The 24,772-nt window shown below is 44.0% G+C and overlaps 1 protein-coding gene across 2 annotated transcripts in view; it reads left to right on the top strand.

Moving 5' to 3' along the window:
• The window catches only part of LOC310777524 (uncharacterized protein), a 53,907-nt gene extending 29,890 nt beyond the window's left edge, over positions 1-24,017 (top strand). The window contains exons 9-12 of one of the 2 annotated variants that reach the window (XM_083637880.1): positions 7,383-7,556; positions 22,475-22,645; positions 22,843-22,901; positions 23,158-24,017. In XM_083637880.1, coding sequence (XP_083494006.1) covers positions 7,383-7,556; positions 22,475-22,645; positions 22,843-22,901; positions 23,158-23,699 — 946 coding nt within the window. In that variant the 3' untranslated portion in view covers positions 23,700-24,017. The remainder of the gene's footprint in view (positions 1-7,382; positions 7,557-22,474; positions 22,646-22,842; positions 22,902-23,157) is intronic. The other variant, XM_083637881.1, reaches the window with a different exon arrangement.
• The last annotated feature ends 755 nt before the right edge of the window (positions 24,018-24,772 follow it).

A 24,772-nucleotide genomic window follows, 5' to 3' on the forward strand; every position in this document is an offset into this window, starting at 1 on the left:
AGCACACATTCTATTAGTTATTTTGAGATATTGTGTGTTCACAAAATCTTAGCAGAAAAGAATCCTCGGGTCTTGAAAGATGAGCCAGAATCCTCAAAAAAACCCTCTGGCAGAACCTACCTACAGTAAAAAAAAACGGCTGGCAGTGAATGTGATAATAATGAACTTCACCGGCCCAGTGCTGCACCGGGCCGGACCATTTTTTTATAGAGGGGTTCTCCCCTAGCTGGCAAGTGATTATGGCATGGTGTGAGAGAAGGACCTCCCCTCTGCTCTGCTCAAAGTGGCCTGCTCCATGTCAAAGTGTCTCAACCACGGAAGTTCAATTTCCTTGCTAGATGCATGTCAATATCTACAGGTCAAATGGACATAAAACAAACATCTTAACATTAGTATCACACACCTTTATATTGATCAAGTCTTTATGTTGATGGCCATCACAAAGGAGAGACTTTATTTGTCTTTGGACACAGACTGGACAGGACAGGATCGAGCACACTGATGTTAACTCATTGAGTGCCAATGACGTTGATCGGCGTCAAATCGAATAGTAACGTAGAGTGCCAATGACGTCGATCGGCGTCAAATGCGTTTTTTGACGGTGGGACGTGGATCAAAGCCAGATGCATCTCCTGTGAAAGTATGGTGGATGTTGAATGTGTAAAAGCTATTTTACGGACCCATTAGGTGGCGACAGTGCTCTCCAGATTAGAGAAAGGTGAAGAAAAAAACAGAGAAGCAGCCGTGGGGACACGGAAACCGCATCGGTATGCATCGATATGCATGAAGCATAACGTTAGCTGTGCCTGCAGCAGCCAATCTGCTGCCACAATTGAGCCCCTCCGTGTCCGCTGCGATAGCCCCTCCACATGATTAGTTGTGGAGTTGTTATTATTCTCAGTTGGAAGCGCTGGGAGCCAGTGACAAATACACGCGGAACGCTGTGAAAAAGCTGGGTTTTCAGTGCAGAGCAAACCGCAGCAGAGAGCCACCAGAGCCACCAGAGACACACCCACGGAGGAGGGGTTTGCAGTAGAGGGGGGTGGGGCACGCAGGGCAGCATACAACACCGACCCAGACAGACCCAGACAGCAGGCTCGATGGACAGATTGGTTGGCAAACACAAGCTAGAATATCTGATGCCCACCAGCAGTAAATCAAGACCAGCAAGAAAGTATAGGGTCTGCGCAGCAGGGGCCAGCGCTGCTGGTTGCAGCTAAAAAATATTATTTTGCCAAACAAAATTCCTTTGTTTTTGCTCTTTTATTGAAGGAAATTATTTTTGAGGTGTCACAACATCAGAAAATATTAGCTTCAGAGTCAGTGATGTGCTTGAAATGTTTCATTTCACAAAAGGCTGATTATCTCGGCTTCTAGTCTGAAACGTCTGTTTTTGCTGAAATCAACCTATCTTCTCCGGCTGATAACTAAAGAACGGAAAATGATATCAATAAACTTTTTTTTGCTGATGATACAATAGACTCTCATCGTTCTTTGGGCGTGTTCAGTGTTTACATAGTAATATCACACAATATTCTGTGGGCCTCGAGAAATCACTGAAAACGCTCTGAAACTCTGGCAATGGGAGCGTCCGTTCTCCAAAAGTGGCTGGCATTCAATGAGTTAATAGGTAGGGCATGGAATTGATATTTGATATACATAATGGCTTTGTTAAGACTGCGTTGCCTAATGTGCTGTTGTGTTTTTTGGCCGCCATGTTGTGCTCATGTGTGTGGTGTGAATGTGTTTCAGTGTGTGGGATGAATGTGTTTCAGTGTGTGGTGTGAATGTGTTTCAGTGTGTGGTGTGAATGTGTTTCAGTGTGTGGTGTGAATTAGGGCTGCACGATATATCGTTTACACATCGTCATCGCAATGTGCGCATGCGCGATAGTCACATCGCAGGACGTGCGATGTCAAAAGCAAATTAACTCGTCATGTTGCTTGATAAACTCTCACTTTAGGGGTAGCCTACTGAGTGAAATGAGGTTCTCTCAAAGGAGAGAGACGCCCCGCTACTGTACTCACTCATTTAGTGCTTAGCTTCAACACAACAAACATGCACAGAGAGCTCAATTGAATTGTTTTTGCTTATGTTGGGTTGCTGACAGTAGCCCGTCTGTAAACGATGTGATTGCGGAGGCGGACGTCTCCACAGCTTGCAGCGCACTAGTATACAGCAGGCTGGCTGCTGTAACTCATATCCGTGGAGTGGAGATATTTACTCTTGAAACACCAAAAAGCAAGACCGCAACTTATGACACGAAGGCTAAAGTGATTACTGAGAAGTTGTCCGTGTTATCACTGCGGCTGTCTCTCCCCTTCAGTCATGTTGCATCACATGATAGCAGTAACGTTACGGTAGAGTTAATCATACATAGCGACTCATTTACACAAAACATGTCGGTGAAAATAAAAAGACAATAGACATAGCTGGGCAAATAAATGTATATTTATTACTTTTCACGAATGAATTGTTTGTCAATTGTTTGGCTGCATGTGAATGCTCGTCTCTCTGTACTGCCCTGCGTGCGCTCAAAAACCGGAACTCCCCAAATGCGGAGTGTACCACTTGGTAGTTTCTGGAAGGGGGTCAGACCAAGTGTGTGAAGTAACCATGTGTGAAGTGGCAGCAGTGTTTCATTGTTGATTTATTGAAATGTTAGAAGAACGAAATAAGTTGAAAGCAGTGATTATAATCAATTAAATCTAATGTTTTTCTGCAAATAGCATCATTGGGAGGTAGATTCTGGCACTCAATATTAGGGGTGGGCAATATATCAAATTTATATCAATATTGTGATATGAGACTATATGGTCTTTGTAGCGAAGCTTGTGGGCTTGCTGGGGGCGAAGCTTTGGGGCTTGCCTCGTGAAGTGTGCTGGATCGTGGATGAGGGCTCGCGGGCTGTGATCGGTCAGAATCACGGAGATGGAGATAGGGACCGAGATGTCGGTCCTGGGACTCGGTTGAAATACCACTGGTGACCTGACTGGTTGTAAAGCAGTCGGTCACCAGGGCCTGGCTAAGATAGCCAGGATTCAGTTCGAGTTCGGAATTGGTTGTGCAAATGGTTGACATTATGAGTAAGAATACCTGAAGAAGTATGGAAGTCGAAGGAATCTCGAAGGAATCAAGCAGGAATCTCTCGGATGTGGTATAGCGTCACAGAACACTTTGTTTATATCCCTGCGTTTTGGTGTATGACATCACGTCATTGGTGATGTCACAACGTTCGAGGGAGCTATGACATCATCGGTGTTATGTCTGACATCGCCGATGACCTCACAGGTGAACTCTATGCTATGACATCATTGTCATCGTTGATGATGTCATCATCATTACGTCATTGGCGCGCCGGCTGGTGGGCATCGACTGCCCCAAGAACAGGCCTGACGGTGGGCCATTATGGGCCCTTTTCTACAGTCTTAGGGCCTGTGTCCACCTAGCTTCTTTTTCCGACGTTAAAAGCTGGGAGTGCGCTGGGGAACGCTGATCCCAGCGCACAATATACAAGGAAGCAGTCTGCAAGTAACGTTAGTTCAGCTTGATAGCTGACAGCTAGCAAGCTAACAACACAGGTAGGCTACGCTATTAAAAGCAGTAAGCACAACACTCACCAGAAATATTAAGTGTCTAGCCGATCTGCTCCCACAATTGAGCCGTTCTGTCTCTGTTGCGATAGTTTTTCCATATGATTAGTTACCAGAAAAGGAGCAGCCGACACCAGCGTCTTTCTGAAAAGTTAAAATATTTTCAGCTGGAAGCGCTGGGAGTCGGCGCACAAAAACGCCGAAAAAAGACGCTGGGCGCTCTGCACTTTCTCTACACGTCCGTGTGCGCTCGCATACGCTCTCCTCCCATTGGAAACAATTGAAAATAGACGCTGGACCTGAGGAAAAGACGCCAGGTGGACACAGGCCCTCAGATGTTGGATGGTAATATGGTGATACAGCATACACGTTGTCTTTCCCTGGTTTTAAAGGCTGCATTACACTAAGTGAAGTATAGGCTAGTGACATTTTAAAGTAGAATGTCATAACTCACTCACTTTTTCATGTATGTAAGTCATGGAAATCCATTGGTCAAAATGTGTGTGCACCCTGATAGATGATGCTACCAGTAGGTCACAGCCCAGTGGTTGAGAAACATTAAAATACCTAATTTCCCCTCCAAAATCAGATGGACTCCTCTACAAAATCATCCCAATCATTCTAGAAATATTATTTTCTTTCAAATAGAGCTATTCTGGTAATCTGGTGAAAATCTGTATTTTTTCATATCGCAATATATATCGCATGGGCGGGGAATATCGCAATGTCAGTTTTTTCCAATATCGTGCAGCCTTAGTGTGAATGTATGTTCCAGTGTGTGAATGTGTTTCAGTGTGTGGTGTGAATGTGTTTCAGTGTGTGGTGTGAATGTGTTTCAGTGTGTGGTGTGAATGTGTTTCAGTGTGTGAATGTGTTTCAGTGTGTGGTGTGAATGTGTTTCAGTGTGTGGTGTGAATGTGTTTCAGTGTGTAGTGTGAATGTGTTTCAGTGTGTGGTGTGAATGTGTTTCAGTGTGTGAATGTGTTTCAGTGTGTGGTGTGAATGAGTTTCAGTGTGTGGTGTGAATGTGTTTCCAGTGGCGTGCCGTCCATTAGGCGAACTAGGCAAATGCTAGGGGCGCTTGAGCCGTTAGGGGCGCCAGAGAGGGTAATTACTGAATAAATACTTTTTCATGATAATAGGCCTACTATTATTTTGCAATACTAGACAAAAAATAAGCACAACAACGTCTTAAGTCTTTAAATAATAGTGAAATCATTTTTCTAATTCTGGCTTTCTGGCTGCCTGGGCTGCAGCCAGGCCCGTAGCTACCATTGAGGACACCGAGGTCATGGGCTCGGTACCCCCCCCCCCCCCCCCCCCCCCCCAAAAAAAGGGAAAAATAGTCCCGGCCCCCAGATCTGTTCATCTGTCATTGATGTTTTAATGTGACAGTTTTGATCAGAAATGCAACAATTTGCTACCTCTCTGTGTGCTATAGAAGGAAGAAAGATAACTCACAACATTCAGATTTTGCATTGGGGCTAGATTGGGGCTAGACTTTGGGGACAGTTCTATTGAAGTGAATGGGTAAGTAACTACCCTGTAAGTGATGTTTGTGTAGATGGGCCATTCTATTTAATTGAGCAGTATTCTGCCATGTGACCTGTATGCAGAATATAAATTATATTATATGGGGAGACATTTATTTTTTGTATCATTTTAAAGCAACAGCACAGTTAAAGAGGATATTAATCTAACATGATGTCTGTAGTTCTTTATAGATCTAGCCTCTTAACACATTGAGTGCCAGCGACGCCATATGGCGTCATTAGAAATTTACCGTAGGCTGCCAGCGACGCCAAATGGCGTCAGTAACTCCAAATTGTTTTTTTGACGGGGGGGTGTCGATCTAAGCTTCTTACGTCGCCTCTAACAATATTGTAGCTATTGGAGGTCGATAACCTATTTTACAAACCCATTAGGTGGCGACAGCACTCTCCTGATCAGAGAAAAAGGAGCCAAACACACAGAAGAAGTCGCTGGGGAAAAGGAGGAAATCGCATCGCATCCGTCCGTATGCATCGACGTGCATGAAGCACAACGAGCACAACGCCAGCTGTTCCCGCAGCAGCAGCATCCGCTGTCACAACTGAGCACCTCCGTGTACGCTGCCACAGCACATCCGCATAATCTGTCTTATTATTCTCAACTGGAAGAATAGGAGCCCGTGACAAACACGCGGAACGCTGTAAAAATGCTGGATGTCGCGGACCCTTCACTGTGCAGAGCAAACTCAGTAGAGAGCCACCAGACACACCCAGGAGGAGGCGTGTGCAGTTGGGGGGGGGGGGGGGGGGGGGGGGGGGAGCACACAGAGCACCATACAACACTTCACCCAGACAGACCCAGACAGCAGGACAGGATTACAGGAGGAAGGGTCGGTTACATGGCATTTGACACAGGAGGAAGCTGTAACCAGCAGCGCACGCAGGGGCCAGTGCTGCTGGTTACAGCTCAAAAATATTATTCTGCCAAACAAAATTCCCTGGCCTTCACTGTTTTATTGAAGGAAATTATTTTTGAGGTGTGACTACATCAGAAAATTAGCTTCAGAGTCAGTGATGTGCTTGAAATGTTTAATTTCACAAAAGGCTCATTATCTCAGCTCGTAGAAAAAAAGGTCTGTTTTTCGTTCAATCAAGCTATCTTCTCCGGCTCACAACTAAAGAACGGAAAATGGGATCAATAAACTTTTTTGCAGGTGATAGAAGAGAGTCTCCTCGTTATTTGTGCATGTTCAGTGTTTACATAGTAATTATTAAAGAAATTATATGACTGTTTTAAAATGCATTGCGGCCTATGTGGCACAGCAAGCAACCTTTTGCCCAAGGGCCGTGGCACTCAAAGTGTTAATTTTGCTCTCAAAGTGCACCAGATTGAAAAATTGAAGTGCCCCCCCTGGGCCCCCCGCGCCGCGCTAAAACGACCTCAGTATTCCCCAAAACTTGGCTACGGGCCTGGCTGCAGCACTTTCACCATGGTCCCTAATCCATACCACCCCACCCCCTGCGCGACCGCGCCCCCTTCTACCTGCTCGGAGCTTTTTCCCAGAGTGGGGGAAGGGCGATTCTGAGCACCAACTTGGTCAGGCACGCCACTGTGTGTTTCAGTGTGTGGTGTGAATGTGTTTCAGTGTGTGGTGTGAATGTGTTTCAGTGTGTGGTGTGAATGTGTTTCAGTGTGTGGTGTGAATGTGTTTCAGTGTGTGAATGTGTTTCAGTGTGTGAATGTGTTTCAGTGTCTGGTGTGAATGTGTTTCAGTGTGTGAATGTGTTTCAGTGTGTGGTGTGAATGTGTTTCAGTGTGTAGTGTGAATGTGTTTCAGTGTGTGGTGTGAATGTGTTTCAGTGTGTGGTGTGAATGTGTTTCAGTGTGTGTAGTGTGAATGTGTTTCAGTGTGTGAATGTGTTTCAGTGTGTGAATGTGTTTCAGTGTGTGGTGTGAATGTGTTTCAGTGTGTGGTGTGAATGTGTTTAAGTGTGTGGTGTGAATGTGTTTCAGTGTTTGTATAGTTAGTCTTATTTCATGACGTGTGCATCAAACCTCATGCTTTGATATCTTATTTAGATTGCTGCACCTCTCTCTATTCCTGTCTCAGACATACTGTAGTTCACTGTCACATCTCTGCAGCTAGGATTTGAACCAGTGCTACAGGGAGTGACATCATCAGAGCCTAGATGCCATACTGAACTCTGTATCTATATTTGCATTCATTAATAATCTGTTTGTGTGAGTTGTGTGACTGAAATGATAAAATAATAATGTCCTTTTCTTTTCATGTTCAAGGCTGAGTAACTGTAATCTGTCAGAGAGAAGCTGTGAAGCTCTGGCCTCAGTTTTCAGCTCCCAGTCCTCCAGTCTGAGAGAGCTGGACCTGAGTAAGAATGACTTAGAGGACTCTGGAATGAAGCTGGTCTCTGTTGGACTAGAGAGTCCACACTGTAGACTGGAAACTCTCAGGTCAGTATTACTGACCACCATTGCATTTAAATGTGGCGCCAGGCAGTTGTGTCGGGGATGGTGTTTCTCTGAGGCATGTGAAGCTGCTGTACGCTTATCAAACCTATTGGACTGTTGCTGACTGTTACAGTGGTCTACAGATCTATAAGCGTGTTTTACCACGGTGTGGCAGTAATTCTGTCTAACGGTAGAATGTGGTATCATAGTGGGGCACTAGAGGGCAGTAGCGCACAACTACCTACAAGCAGCAGGGCCTCTGCTGGTCTCGCCACACTGGTCTAAGCAGAGGCAGAACGCAGCAGAGAAGACGCCATAAGCTCCGGGAAGTTTTTTACAATTTAAAGTTTTATTTCATCACTAAATTAATTTCCGATGACTTTTGATGCCTACAAGCAGGGTAGTAGGTTTCAATAAGTGCTACTTTACGAACATTTATGGCGAAAAATGGCAAAAAGCTCCAGAGCACAATTGGCTGCAGCTGAGCTTAAGGTGTAGGCCTATGGGATTTATTTATTGTATTTATAATTGCAACCTGTAATTTTTTATGAAACATTGGCACTGTTCCGCCTTGCTGCTCCGACGCTTTCAGGTGGAGGCGGGTTGTCCGCTAATATGGCGCTGTGACAACCTTTACCCACCAACGCGCGTTCATGACTTTCACATCGGAGGCGCAAATCCTATTTTTCCTGCATTTTTTGGCTTTCAAGGCCGGTGTGAAAGAGCCTTAGACTAACCAGAGTAGGCCTATATTGTTTGATAAAAATATGTTTTCAGACAATGGGCACGGCGCGCGCGCGCGCGCACACACGCACACACACACACACACACACAAACACAAAGGACACAGACACAGAGTAGGCTACCATGCAGACTGAAGCTGTTTGATATGCGGTATTCTCATATTAGCCTATGAAATCGAATCAATCAATCGTGTTTTGTCTCTCCCCTTGATGATTAAAGTCCCTGGAACCCAAAATCCACAAACTAACTATTAAATCCACTAACTATTAAATTAACTATTAAATTTAGTGTCTTATGTGCATAATTGTGTGCCTCTGAAAAGAGAGATAATTACTTTCAACCCTAACCCCGAAAATCGACACTTTTCTACAAGGTCTGGATTTCCATTTCCTCATTGAAGAGAGCGGAGCGCGCGGTGCTAAAATGAATGATCTTATCACGTCATAAGATTTACTCGAATCACACACACGCATGCATGCACGCGCGCACACACACACACACTGACGGTACGTGCACATCATGAAACGCTCGGCGGCATGCCTCCTGTGAAAGCCGCTTTGACGCTGCATCTTGATAGGCTGTCTTGCTCTATTTCCGTGTCTGATTGGTCCATTTACCTCGCGCCCCCTGCCGCTGGAACCGCCCACAGCGTTTCACTGTCGCAGACTAGAGGCGGCTTGTCTCCGAGCGGCTTCACGCTCGCGGGGCGGGACTAGGGCGGGACCTTTCGTTGAAGCTACCCAATGACAGCTCTTCCTACACATTTCCTCCCCCCACCCTCCTGTGTACCTCGACCTGAAAAGGTTTCTACAGGCTACAGCTCCAAGCTGGAAGCTGGTTTCCACGCCCACAAAACGCTGCGACACAGCGGAAAAGCGATTTTGCCATTGTAGATGTGCACGTACCGTGACACACACAGCAGAGCTGTGCGCTCGCCGCACAGCGGCGAGTGTGTTCGCCGAGCAACGCGCGAACACACACACACACATGAATGAACAATCTGCCTTGTATTTCCCTATTATTATTATTATTATTATTATTATTATTATTATTATTATTATTCCTTTGTGTGACATTTGTGCATTCCTGCTGAATATTCTACATGCAGAATAAAATCACTTGCGATGGGGGGTGGAATGTTTCATGTACTCTGCCAACAGTATCCTTTGTGTGTGTATTTGTACATTGTTACTAGAAATAACAGCAGCCGGCTTGACCGGCACGCGGCCGCATCCCTTAAAGCAATAGCCTATAAACGAGAAGTCTATGATCAACGCATTAATGAACTGCTGCACACTCCACGGCAATTCAGCTCCTTTTATTTGTTCCCCCTCTAGACTATAGCAGTATGGCTGAGAACTGATTTTTTTTGTTAATATAGGCCATATTCTTTTCCACTTTTAGCCTACATTTTTTTTGTAGGCCATATTGTGACTATTTTGACGTGTTATTACAATTTATACACATTGCAATTTCATTAATTTCAACATTTTCTTACAATAAACGTGTTTGCATTTTGACTGTGTGTGTGTGTGTGTGTGTGTGTGTGTGTGTGTGTGTGTGTGTGTGTGTGTGTGTGTGTGTGTGTGCATCTTGTAGCCTATATACTGGCCCTATTGTGTCATTCTCCCGCCACACATATCAAGGAACAATGAGTCTGTCGCCGGCCTATCAGGGCCTCTCAGCTCCGTTTCTCACTCACACAGAAATGTCAACATAAAAATAGCCTTCTAAACACACAGCAGCAGCACCCCTGTGTGTGTGTGTGTGTGTGTGTGTGTGTGTGTGTGTGTGTGTGTGTGTGTGTGTGTGTGTGGAGGGGGGGGGGGGGGGGGGGGGGCTAAATAAATTAAGTAACCGACCAGCAGGGCTTTATTTATTTATTTATCTATTTATTTGACTATTTATTTATTGTTGTTTTTAACTGAGTAGCCAAACCCACATTATAGCCTAATCGCCTGTATTATTTCTCTCAGCCAGATAGGCTAAGGAAAATGATTAGATTGAGAATGAGAACGGGCTAAAATAATCTTCTGGAGGCTTCAAATTGGGTTTTCGTTTTTAAGTCTGGCTATAGCATTATTTAAACATTTTAAGGCAGAATATTTAGTTAGATAGAGTTTAGATCAAATGTCTCAGTAAAAGTTGATTTCACGGGGAGTGGCAGTGAAACAGCAATCGAAACCTGCCTTTGTGTGAATCAAACCTGCCTAACCTGTCTGTGGGGGGGGGGGGGGGGGGAGTGCAAGAGGCCTTGTATAGCGGTTGTTCCTGTGTTTGCTAGCTCTGAATCTTCTCCCGGATGGTATACAGTTAGCGTGTCAACTTGACAAGGCACATATCCCAGCATTAATTTCTGCATAAGCAGAGGCATTAATTTCTGATTACTTTTGATGCCTACAAGCAGGGTAGTAGGTTTCAATAAGTGCTACTTTACGAACATTTATGGCGAAAAATGGCAAAAAGCTCCAGAGCACAATTGGCTGCAGCTGAGCTTTTTATTTGTGTAGCCTACTGCAGGCGGCCTCTGCGCTGGTATTGCGCAATACCCTCAAGAACGCATTGTCTCAAACTGCCAACAGCCGCAGCGTCATGTGTGCTTGTGACCCCGGCCGGCTCCGCTCCAGACCGCTCCCCACTCCCCACATTTCATCCGCTCACACTCACCGCTCAGCTCCGCTCAAAAAAATAAAAAAATATTTTTTAATTTTTTAATGTGTTTAAACGCCTGGGCATTGCTTACTACAAATAACAGCAGAGATCCGCTTCACCGGCGCTCGGCCGCATCCCTTAAACTTAAGCAATAGCCTATAATAGCGTATAGTTTCATTTGAAACACACAGACAACGAACCAAGTAGGCTACCAACTCAGCTCAAATTTAAGGTTATTTCGTTTGTAAATGATTAAAAACAGTCAGACACCTCAGGCTATCATTGAAAATGTTTTTAATTAGGCTACATGAATAAACAATATAATAAACAATAAACAATTCTCTACTTGATTAAGGTGTAGGCTATGGGAGTTATTTATTTTATTTTATTTTATTTATAATAATACAGATATTTATAATAAAACATATATTATTGTTTTTATGGTAGCCTATATTATTATTATTATTATTAGTCTGGCCCTCTGCAGCTGTAGGCTCTTTCACACCGGCCTTTGTGTGCAATGAAGAAACTCTGTATATGCATCAATAACAGGCCTAAATAGCCTAAATAAAAATGAAATAAATAGTCTACTCTACACTCAAAAAAATGATTTGTAAGATTTACTTAATGAAATCTCTGCGACTATTTGCACGGCGATTTTCAAGTACATTTTAGTGCTGAAATACTAAGTACAACTCACTTGCCAGTATCAAGTAAGATCTACTTAAAACCTTTAAGTAAATGTTATTTAAAACTATCAAGTAAATCTTATTCATCTGTATTGTTCTCTGTTTGACATTTTAATTACTTAATAATTACTCACTATAATTAGACCCTTCTCAAGGGGGCCATTTTGTGTCGAAAAGGCAGGGTAAACACAGGTGTAAGCAAAACACTAATCAGGGTTTCCAACTTCCATGATTGGAATTTGGAAATCCTCATTAGTGTTTTGCTTGCACCTGTGTTTATTCTGCCTTTTCGACACAAAATGGCCCCCGTGAGAAGGGTCTATTATGTAAATGTTTTTACATGTTTTCCATAAATGTTACCAAATATTCACAAATCACAACTAAAATACCATTTAACAGTTTATTTTTTTCCCAACAATGAATCACCAACGTTCACATCACATGTGACATCTGGAAACATCTACTTAAGGTGCATTCCGTAAAACCTTCCAAATGGTTGAAACAACAAAACCGTGGAATTAGCTTGACCAGGGATGCAAACATGGATAATGAAAAAGGTGACATACCAGGGCAGACACAAGACCACTCAAAAATCATTCACTTAAAGGGATAGTTCGGTTTGTTTGAAGTGGGGTCCTATCAGCTAGTTCCATACACTAACTGAAATAGGTACAGTGTTCTGGACGCTGAGCACACCGTTTATCGAGACCCAGCACTCTGAAGCAGCAGCCTCCAGACCTCTGTCTCTCTAGTAGACGGGGCCAAGAACTAAAACGTAATTTAGCCACCTAAAACAACGGCCACCTAAACAAATCGATATATGTGTACATGTACGCTCTATTTTGACAATTTTCAGCGCTTTACTTTTCTGCCAAACAGCCTTCTGATTTGGTACTACTTTTTCTCCCAACCGTACACCTGCCGTATTCCTCCGCTAAATGCCTGCACAGACCCGCAGCGCTGGATTACTCCGCAGATCAGCTGTTATTTTGGGTTATTTCTCCCGGCTTGTTAGTGAAGACAACAAATAGAATAAAATATGAGTGATTTTGATAGCGAGGACGATATGCCATTCACCTTGGTGACAAATACAATTATGAACCAGAGAGACTAATATACAGAAGAGGAACTTTTGCAGAGAGAGAGTGAACAGGCAGAAAGAGAGATACGAGGAACTGCCATAATATGCTGCCTAAATGCCGGGGTGTCCTGCAGACCTTTTTCACCATTCCCAGGATGAATTGTGGAAAACGTCCCAGACGTGAGAGGCCAGGTGACTTGTTGTCTCTAAAGTAAGTCAGTGTTTTGTCTCTCTTCTAAGCCTTCCTGTTTTGTAAACCGTGGCTCTGTGTTCTGTGCAGGTGTTTAGCGGAGGAATATGGTAGTTCTACGGTTGGGAGGAAATAGTGCCGAATGAGAGGGCTGTTTGACGGTAAAGGAAAGTGCTGAAAATTGTCAAAATAGAGCTTGCATGTACACTGATATTGATTTGTTTAGGTGGGCATTGTTTTAGGTGGCTAAATTATGTTTTAGTTATTGGCCCCGTGTACTAGAGACAGAGCTGTGGAGGCTGTTGCTTGGAGTGCTGGGTCTCGATAGACGGTGCGCTCAGCGTCCAGAACACTGTACCTATTTCAGTTAGTGTATGCAACTAGCTGATAGGACCCCACTTCAAACAAACCAAACTATCCCTTTAAGTGCCTTAATCATAGCGACCATAAATGTTCTGACTCTCTAAAACAGTCCTGGGGACCCCCACGGGTCCTTAAGAAGATCCCCATCAAAAAGCGACAGACATTATTTTACTATAATTCCATCCAAAAGTAATACAATGACAGAATGTATGACTATTTTGGTCATGGATTTTCGTACACTTTCTGTAATATTGTATCAGATGGTGGACCCTGGGACAAAATCTTATCAAATGTGGTCCATGGTCTAATTTGTGTCATGTAGGGGTCCTTGATGTGAAAATGTTTGAAAACCACTGCTCTAAAAGACTTGTGTTGGATCTGGTCAAATATGTCCAGGACTTGACTTTGGAAACATTTTACAGAAAAGCAGACACTTGAATGAACATTCAGTTACAGCAAAAAAACAAGCATTCTATATCAGATGCATCTGTTATTGATTAATGTCTGTCATGACATTGGAAAGTCCACAAGCTGCTGTATGCGAGATGAGGGTCCAATGCAGGTGAATTGTTACAGTCTTTTGCAAGATGGAGAAGTGATTTGAGGCGTACCAGCAGCAGATTGTACAGTACTTGCCATGGCGACAGCAGTACTGTCGCATCCTGACATCTCCTTGCCCTCAAGAAGGACGGATACATCCACTGGCTCCTCTCGATCAGCACCATGGACGACCAGGATCTTGAGGATGTGTTGAGTGGCATCACTGCGGCTGTCCCCCTCATACAATTGACAAGAAAAAAGAAGACAATTCAGTTGAGAAACAAATACAAAATAGAGTGATTGAATCATTTGAAGTGATTACATTGTCAGGGCAGAATGAACACATACAGTAGTTTTAAAAATGACCTTTATTAAACATAGCTCAGATTATGTTAAATTGTGTCAAATCTACAGTAAGTTCACACTGTGATGCTTTTACAGTAAGCCAGCATTCATAAAATATTTGCAGAACATGCCACAAGATGGCTGCATTCCAGATTGTAGCCCCTGCATACATGTTGCTTTCAGCCAATCGTGTGCCTCTGCACCTTATTTGGCCTTTTACATTGTCACCTTTAGCTGTGTAAAGCCATGCCATGTCGAGCTGATTTCAGTTTCCATTACAATTTTTTTTATGTGCCAAGCCATGCCGAGCTGCGATCGAGATGGACCTTCTCTGGAATGGGACCAAAGCACAGACCCACCTCGAGCGGGTTGCAAAATTGCAAGCGAGCTGCAGCAACGCCTCAGTCAACCCTTGACGACCCCCCTCCTCCCCCTCAAACAAACAGCTGTGTTGCAGCATATGTTGTAATAGCAAACTCTCCTGTCTCTCTCCAGAGTGGAGAGAGCAGAGAGAAAGGTGTGTTTAAAAGCCTCTCAAGTGTTCTTTTGTAGCTTCTAATAATTAAATCTCTGTGGTTTGATGTTTAATTTGTCTCGTGTGTTTCGGTTTGTACTTTCAGATATCTGCTTCATTTTACTGTACCATTTCCTGATCACATGAGCCGTGCCTTTGGCCCCATGTCCATCTTGGGCAAGGCTCGGCGCATTTAAAGTGGTAAAGGAAACATAAATCAGGGTGACATGGTTTAGCTCAAGTGGCCAAAGGGGCCAATGGAAAAAGGCCCACCTATGGCTTTGTAACCGTAGAGCACGTTTAATTTTTTATGATTGTACTTGATTTGAATCATTGAAATTGAGTTTGTTCTTCCAGATGATACAGTATGATTTTTTTTTTTTTTTTATCTGCCATTTGGGCCATCGCTGAGTGTAATATCTCCATCCCTTCCCTCCATCCCTTCGTCTGCCTTCCTCTCTTACCGTTAATTTGCATTTTAAATTATAACAAATTAACATTTTAAAGTGTTAAAAAAATCATGCATTACCTGGCATTCGTCAAAAAGTTCCTCTTCTTTCTCGCCAAGGTACAGTACGAGGGTGCAGATAACAGCTTCATGTCTCATCTCAATGCTTTGGTTCTGTGAACAGAGCACAACAAATATTGTGTCAATACTGAACCATTATTCATACACGATGAACTGTCAAGAGAGAACACAACATGTGATTTGAGTGCACAGAGCAAGTAGCCTGACAAACCAGCCCGTCACGTGAACTCACATTTCATTTGGTTCTGTGTGACGGTCTGGCCCCGACGCCATGGGGGGGGTTTAGCAGGGGCGGGAGCATGGGCGGGCGTAGTTGCCTTGTCAGACAACTCCTTCAGCCAATCAGCGTCGGATCCAATCAAACCCAAATCCACTCGGGAGAATGGCAAAAACATATTTTCCGCCAAGAAACTCTGCGGTTGCGGCGATACTCCTGTACTTGTTTAATTGTTGTTATTGAGTCTATTTCTGCAATAACTGCACTTTATGCCTGTATAAACTAGACAAACGCTGACATTACTCCTCGAGACGATCAGGCAAGGAGGCGGCCATTACTGTTTTGTTAGTGCAGTGCTAGTGGCGTTCCTGATTGGCCAACTTGCGCTGTCAATCACAGCGGAGTCGCTGATTGGCTCTTCCGCTCTGCACCTTCTGCTAAACCCCCCCACTGGCGTCGGGGCCAGACCGTCACGCAGAACCAAATGAAATGTGAGTTCACGTGACGGGCTGGTTTACCAGGCTACGGAGCAAGAGCCTCGGGGTGGAACGATACATCGATCTGCATTGATGCATCAATTCAATGATCCGATACATTTTTTGTTTTTGCTCCAAGTTAAATGTTTTATGGTCACTCACAGTTCATTAGGTCACGAGTTGGCTTGGTTCCAGCCTTAAAACTTGTTATATAGGGATTTTTTTAAATGTCTATGGAAAAAATGAATGGGAAACTCACTTCCGGGGCAAGAGATGTCATGTGACTGTTCAGCTCCACAGCATCGATGGACAGTGAAAACATCAATATGAATTATTAGCGTACTCTTTCGCATACAAACAATGCGAGCACCATAGCAAGCACGCAAGAAAAAGAGGGAGAGGATATTCGCTCCCCTCTCGGATATAAATCAATGCATATAGTCTAATATCGATCGCAGCCGCTCAATCGAATCGTATAGAAATCGTGATATTGGCAAATATCGCATCATTGTCCAATGAATCCATATACATGTAGTATTGTATTGAGATCAAACGTGTGATTCCCACCCCTACAAGAGCCATGGGTGGAAAGATGGAGGATTTGTGCTGTGTATGGATTGGATTGGTGTGTCTTGCTGCATTTTTTTTTAAACAAGCACACCTGACTCAGTTTGTCCAGGAACGGCCTCAGTTGTCCCCACAACACCTCCCTTGGTGTTGGTGTGTCCTCCTCCCTCAACTGTCCACTCTCGACTCATCGTAAGAGTAAGGTCATCCTGTAACAGACACAATTGTGATATTAAAACAATGGTCTAAAACAGAGGTTTTCTAAGTGAGAGGCGGGCCTCCCCAGGGGGACTCCAAACAGTTTCAGGGAAGGCTCAGTGAATGGAAGTTAAAACATATATCATTATTTCATTAGTTATCAAAAGGAGATCACATAGAATAGCCTAAATGTATGTGATTTGGTTAAAGAGATAGTTCAGAGATCATTTACTATTTCCCCTCCAGTCAGAGAATAATACATGCCTTCAGACCAACCTTATTTTATGAATTTGGTGTAGTCTGATGTCAAACAGCAATATCAAGCTATCATTGCTCAATTATTGAGTGTCTACGGAATTTATGATCAATACAGGTATTGAGTGGCATTTTGTAGTAAATACGTAAACTAAGGGGGTGGGGGGATGCAGTCTCAGAGTTTAAAAGCCCCGATCTAAAACATTTAGCCACAATTTTATGTCACATTACACAGTGAAGGATAGGGGGGAATAATAACAGCAATATGATAGAATGTATTACATTTCTACTTGCCTGACTAATGTTGCAGTGTCACTCCACTATCTCATCCTGCAGCAGTGGTGCTGCCCTGTGTCCTGTTGACAGAGACATGTTTTTTTCCACAAACCAATGACAGTGAATTTCATGAATCACATTCACCTAATTGCAAAGAGACAGGAGAGAGAGAAAGAGAGAGAGAGAGAGAGAGAGAGACGCAGCTCACACATGTCCAGACATAACGTTACATTAAAGAAAGAGAGAGAGAGAGAGAGAGAGAGAGAGCCGAATGCAGCCGAACGCAGTTCACAGCACATGTCCAGACATAACGTTACATGAGAGAGAGAGAGAGAGAGAGAGAGAGAGAGAGAGAGAGAGAGAGAGAGAGAGAGAGAGAGAGAGAGAGAGCCGATCAGACATAACGTTACATTAAATTAGCTCTTCCGCAGCGCGGGACTGGCTATCCTGACCCGCCACGGTAGTGAACGGAGAGTGGGAGAGCGGACTGACAAAGAGTTCCTTCCACTCGACTACAGACGGCTAAACTGTGAATTGTTTAGGTCAAATACAAGGCTGTGGGTCCTGCCATGGCAGGCGGAAAACATGCTGACTGAGGGCTGCAGTAACATCAACGTGCATTTATGTGATTAAAATACAAACAGTAACATATCACCAAGTATCACAACGCACTATGCCCAATTATTATCGTCACAAACCTAATTAAACAGAAAGCCAAACTTACCTTGCAGCCACTCGAAAAATGTGAACAGTCACAAGCACATGTCCCTCCAACTGCAGGTGCATGAAACCGGATACCGGAAAGAGAACTGTCTCGTGCAAATGCGCATGCGTGGATTCAATAAAAATATGCTTGATTAAAATTTACCTACTGTTTTTAAGATTATGTATGTAAATATTATTATGTATTATGTAAGTAAATATTACGCAAACATTCTTACAAAAATGTACCCATTCCACACAGTTAATTTACTTACTGTTTTTAGGATTATGTATGTAAATATTATTATGTATTATGTAAGTAAATATTACGCAAACATTCTTACTAAAATGTACCCATCCCACACATTTAATGTATTTTCAAGAATAAAATGTGTACATATTACAAAATAATATTTAGAAATTATACTTCCTAATATTACTAAGTAGAAATTATGTCAGTTCTTTACTAAACATTACTACACCATGCAGTAAATTCTTTCAGTGTATATAGGCTACAAAACACAAGTTATCCGAGTTTTAAAACTAAATGAAACTAGGCCAAGGCTGGATGGCGCTAGTCACTTTCGGTTTCAACACCTGCCCCGCATATGACACGAATAACACGTCGTTGCACGTTCCAATTCTTCAGCACACTTTCATACTTTTGGTAAATGCGATCAGCGGTATGGTGACCCTGTGATCACAGCCTAACAGAACGGTGTGCCACTTGAACGTCTTGTGCAAATGTCAGCTGACAAGACAAATCCATCACCCTTTTCTAATAGCGCCCGCAGTCCATGTAAATCATTTTGAAAAATTATATATCCAGCTCCGCTGCTGTCACGGTTGGGCCTTTGTGACAGTGTGCAATGAAGAAACTCTCAGATCTCCGTTTCTCTTTCTCTGCTTGTTGTTGGTTCACCTCGCTCTCTATAAATAAAACATATTCAGACGGTCCGAAATTAAATTAACATTATAGGCTACTTTTTGCATGATAGCCTACATTTTTATTTTATTTTAACGCTATATTGGGGCCTATTTAGCTGGCGTAATTACCTTTTGTTTTCTTCCCGGCGCCCCTAATGTGTCACATTCACCTGGAACACAAAAAATCTCAAGGATGCTCACAGAGGACACCTGGTGGTCAACGGTGCAACTACACCTCAATTAGTTTTAATGCCGCCGCGCGTCAATACACAGCTTGCGGTAAGGCACGTTTATTGATGTGTCTACCACTGTACATCACTGTCAAATGCAGCTGGTGATCTACACTGTACCTAGTCTATATGCTGCAAAAGGAGTAGTTAGTTAAGTTACAACAGTTGTTGGTGAAATCAGTGGTGTAGTCATTAATTGTAGTGGGTTTACTGTAAGTTTCAGCTTGGAGTGAGATTTGTTATCACACACAGCAGGGGGGGCCTGCAGGTCTATTATTTCATTTACATGAAGTTAACACAATGACTGTTTCGATCATAGTTTCACTGTTATTTAACGACAATACAGAGAGTCAAGGAGCTCTGGACAAGAGTCATCTAGAAATATTCTCACATTTGGGTTTGAGAGACAAAATCTCATCAAATGGGGATCTGTTGCCCTGATGTGGACTAAATGAGGGCTCCTTGATATGAAAGAGGTTGATAATCACTGGCCTATAGGGAACCTATCTCTCTCTCTCTCTCTCTCTCTCTCTCTCTCTCTCTCTCTTTATATAATATAGGCCTAAAACTGTCACATAACTGTATCCTTGCCCAATTTTAAGTGGGTATACTCAAATCCTGGAGCTTTCCTAGTGGGTACACTGTGTATACCTGCATATCACATAGAGTACACTGTGTATACCTGTGTATCACATAGAGTACACTGTGTATACCTGCGTATCACATAGAGTACACTGTGTATACCTGTGTATCACATAGAGTACACTGTATATACCTGTGTATCACATAGAGTACACTGTGTATACCTGCCTATCACATAGAGTACACTGTATACCTGTGTATCACATAGAGTACACTGTGTATACCTGTGTATCACATAGAGTACACTGTGTATACCTGTCTATCACATAGAGTACACTGTGTATACCTGTGTATCACATAGAGTATACTGTGTATACCTGTGTATCACATAGAGTACACTGTGTATACCTGTGTAGCACATAGAGTACACTGTGTATACCTGTGTATCACATAGAGTACACTGTGTATACCTGTGTATCACATAGAGTACACCACTGAGAGAAATATCTACAATGGTTCAATAATAATGAGCATGGATATAAATTAAAAACATTGTTGCTGATTTTAAATGGGTCTAATAGACTGAACTCATCTGGATGCAGAAGCAGCAAGAGAGCAGAGAAGGTGTAAACATACAGATCAGACTCACCTAAACCCAGTAGTGACAACAGTTTTGTGACAAGCAAGGATCAAGAGACGCCTAACAAAACTCCACGAGTATTTAGAACACAGTTCTTTTTTAAGTGATTCAAACAACGTCCATTATAAGCCTAAGACAAAAATGAATGTGGAAAATGTCTATATATGCGGGGGGTAGGGGGGTGGTGGGGCGTGCAGGCATCATCACTTTGTTGGGCTGCTGAAGACCACAAATGCCAGGGCCGAATTTTGGTCCCAGTCCGACCCTGACTGTGTGTGTGTGTGTGTGTGTGTGTGTGTGTGTGTGTGTGTGTGTGATCTGAAATACCCCATGTCATTGTCATACCCCATAAATAAAGAACACATTTGCATAGAAACCTGTTTTAAATGAACATAATGTTGTGCCTTTGAAAAGTCAGTTTGATGCTGTAGTGAGTCATGCAGTAATACATGAGCACTTTTATTTTGAAAGTCAAATTGTGTAGCTTCTGTATGAAGAGTTTGGATCTAACGTTACCTTGACTCTTATTAGCCAGCGAGCTAACTTTAGCTTGCCACCATGTGTCTGTGTCATAGGTGCTGAATCTGTGGGTGCTCCGTCACCCCAGCACCCACGGGGAAATGAGAGAGAAAGAGAGGGAGAGAGAGAGAGAGAGAGAGAGAGAAAGAGATGGAGAGAGAGAGAGAGAGAGAGAGAGAGAAAGAGAGGGAGAGAGAGAGGGACAGAGAGAAAGAGAGAGAGAGGGAGAGAGAGAAAGAGAGGGAGAGAGAGAGAGAGAGAGAGAGAGAAAGAGAGGGAGAGAGAGAGGGACAGAGAGAAAGAGAGAGAGAGAGGGAGAGAGAAAGAGATGGAGAGCGAGAGAGAAAGAGATGGAGAGAGAGAGAAAGAGAGAGATAGGGACAGAGAGAAAGAGAAAGAGAGGGAGAGCGAGAGAGAGAGAGAGGGACAGAGAGAAAGAGAGGGAGAGAGATGGACCGAGAGAAAGAGATGGAGAGTGAGAGAGAGAGAAAGAGAGGGAGAGCAAGAGAGAGAGAGGGACAGAGAGAAAGAGAGGGGGAGAGAAAGAGAGGGAGAGCGAGAGAGAAAGAGAGAGAGAGAGGGACAGAGAGGGAGAGAGGGGGGGGGAGAGAGAGCAAGGGACAGAGAGAAAGAGGGAGAGATAGAGAGAGAGAGAGAGAGAGAGACATAGAGAAAGAAAAGGAGAGCGAGAGAGAGAGAGAGAGGGACAGCGAGAAAGAGAGAGGGACAGAGAGAAATAGGGAGAGAGAGAGGGGGGGAGAGAGAGAGCGAGGGACAGAGAGAAAGAGGGATAGATAGAGAGAGAGAGAAAGAGAGAGACATAGAGAAAGAGAAGGAGAGAGAGAGAGAGAGAGAGAGGGACAGAGAGAAAGAGAGGGACAGAGAGAAATAGGGAGAGAGAGAGAGAGGGACGGAGAGAAAGAGAAGGGGAGCGAGAGAGAGAGAGAGAGAGGGACAGAGAGAAAGAGCGGGAGCGAGAGAGAGAGAGAGGGACAGAGAGAAAGAGAGGGAGAGCGAGAGAGAGACAGAGAGAAAGAAAGGGAGAGCGAGAGAGAGAGGGACAGAGAGAAAGAGAGGGAGAGAGAGGGGGGGAGAGAGATAGAGCGAGGGACAGAGCAAAAGAGGGAGAGATAGAGAGAGAGAGAGAGAGGGACATAGAGAAAGAGAAGGATAGCGAGAGAGAGAGAGAGGGAAAGAGAGAAATAGGGAGAGAGAGAGAGAGAGAGAGGGACAGAGAGAAAGAGAGGGAGGCCGAGAGAGAGAGGGACGGAGAGAAAGAGGGAGAGAGAGAGACTGACAGAGAGAGAGAGAGAGAGAGACAGAGAGGGACAGAGAGAAAGAGAGAGAGAGAGAAAAAGAGAGAGGGACAGAGATGTATGTTTGCATGCAAGTTCATTGCTCATGTGGTTGTGAACAGACAGTGTGTGTGTGTGTGTGTGTGTGTGTGTGTGTGTGTGTGTGTGTGTGTGTGTGTGTGTGTGTGTGTGTGTGTGTGTGTGTGTGTGTGCATTGACGTGATTGGCCACTGCAGTGCGACGTCAGGTTGTTTCAACTCCTCTGCTGCAGACCACTGCACTTTACCCCACAGTCCCCATTAAAGAGAGAGAGAGTGTGTGTGTGTGTGTGTGTGTGTGTGTGTGTGTGTGTGTGTGTGTGTGTGTGTGTGTGTGTGTGTGTGTGTGTAGGTTGTCTTACTGTCTGCTCTCAGAGGAAGGCTGTGCTTCTCTGGCCTCAGCTCTGAGCTCCAACCCCTCCCATCTGAGAGAGCTGGACCTGAGCTACAATCATCCAGAAGCCTCAGTGAAGCTCCTCTCTGCTGGACTGGAGGATCCAACCTGGAGACTGGAGACTCTCAGGTATGAAGAGACAACATCTGCTAGAAGACTGAGAGTCACACACATTTTCTCTGTCACACTGAGAAGATGAGGAATATATTTCATGTTTAATGGAGGATATGAGTGGAAATCCTTCATATTGAAGGTTATTAAATGTCCATGTTTCCATCATTAAAGAGAATCTGCTGGTCTGACTTCTTCCCTGTTTATTCCTCCAGTGTGGAACATTGTGGAGTGCAGAGGTTGAAAAGCCGTAAAGTTGAAGTTGTGAGTAAATGTAAGTGTGTATTTTATTTAGTTTGATTCATAAAAACAAAGCAACACATTAAACTAGTGAGAAGGAAAGTGCATCTACAGCACAGTCTGTGACGTCCATTCATTCACATCCTGTGAGTCAGGAAGATGGCTGACATCATGTGACATCATCAAACTGCTGAGAAATGAACTGTTAATAAATCAACAAACAAACAAACAAACAAACATGTTTATTAGATGAGAAGCTGGTGTTGTAACGAGTCTTGTTGTCTCATCAGATGCCTGTGATCTCACACTGGACCCAAACACAGCACACAGACGCCTCCTCCTGTCTGAAGACAACAGAAAGGTGACGAGGGTGAGAGAGAAGCAGCCATATCCTGATCACCCAGAGAGATTTGACATCTTTCCTCAGCTGCTGTGTAGAGATGGTCTGACTGGTCGCTGTTACTGGGAGGTGGAGAGGAAAGGAGAGGTTGTTATAGGAGTGACTTACAGAGGAATCAGCAGGAGAGGATGGGGTATTGACTGTGTGCTTGGATGTAATGAAAAGTCCTGGAGTCTGAGGTGCTCTGTTGATCGTTACACTGCCTGGCACAATAAGAGAGACACAGACATACCTCCCCCCCGCTCCTTTCTCTCTAACAGAGTCGCAGTGTATCTTGACTGGCCTGCTGGCTCTCTGTCCTTCTACACAGTTTCCTCTGACAAACTGATTCACCTCCACACTTTCCACTCCTCATTCACTGAACCACTTTACCCTGGGTTTGGGCTCTGGTCTGTTGGTGATTCAGTGTCTCTGTGTCAGATAGAGGAGTGAGAGAGAAACACACTGTGAACAAACACAAACACCTAAAGTCAGAATAGTGTTTGCATGCAAGTTCATTGCTCATGTGGTTGTGAACAGACAGTGTGTGTGTGTGTGTGTGTGTGTGTGTGTGTGTGTGTGTGTGTGTCTGTGTGTGTGTGTGTGTGCGTGCGTGCGTGCGTGTGTGTGTATGTTTGTGTGTGTGTGTGTGTGTGTGTGCGTGCGTGCGTCCGTATGTTTGTGTGTGTGTGTGTGTACAGTAACATTTTTTATCATCACTTGTACAAAAACAGAATGTTTGATCTGTATACGGTAGTTTGAAACATAACTTGTGGACTTGAATATGTCATTATTGTTGTCTTTAAATAAAGCAGTGTATTAGTCTGCATTGTTTGTATGGATTTATATGACACATGACTCACTGTATACTTTGTCTTGACAATCTTATGCTCACTTGATGTACTTTGATGATCCATTTCTATCTTCTATTTCTTTGTTTTGATTTCCATCAAATATATTTGTCTTTTATTGATTCTCTTTTACATCCGTTCACTTTGGCAACACAGGAATGTTCTTGTCAACAAGCCAGTAAAGCAGGTTGAGACAGAGACAGAGAGAGAGAGAGAGAGAGAGGGGGGGGGGAGATGCGCGCAGTAGAGAGAGCGAGAGAGACTCGCGCGCACTAGAGAGAGCAAGAGACTCGCGCGCAGTAGAGAGAGAGCGCGAAAGTCTCTGTCAACAGAGAGCGCGAGAGTCTCTCTGTCACGGTACGTGCACATCATGAAACGCTCGGCGGCTTGCCTCCTGTGGAAGACGCTTTGACGCTGCATCTTGATAGGCTGTCTTGCTCTATTTCCGTGTCTGATTGGTCAATTTGCCTCGCGCCCCCTGCCGCTGGAACCGCCCACAGCGTTTCACTGTCGCAGACTAGAGGCGGCTTGTCTCCGAGCGGCTTCACGCTCGCGGGACTAGGGCGGGACCTTTCTTTGAAGCTACCCAATGACAGCTCTTCCTACACATTTCCTCCCCCCACCCTCCTGTGTAGCTCGACCTGAGAACGTTTCTACAGGCTACAGCTCCAAGCT

This window comes from Poromitra crassiceps (assembly GCF_964638095.1).
Source record: "Poromitra crassiceps genome assembly, chromosome: 5".
Lineage (NCBI taxonomy): Eukaryota > Metazoa > Chordata > Actinopteri > Beryciformes > Melamphaidae > Poromitra > Poromitra crassiceps.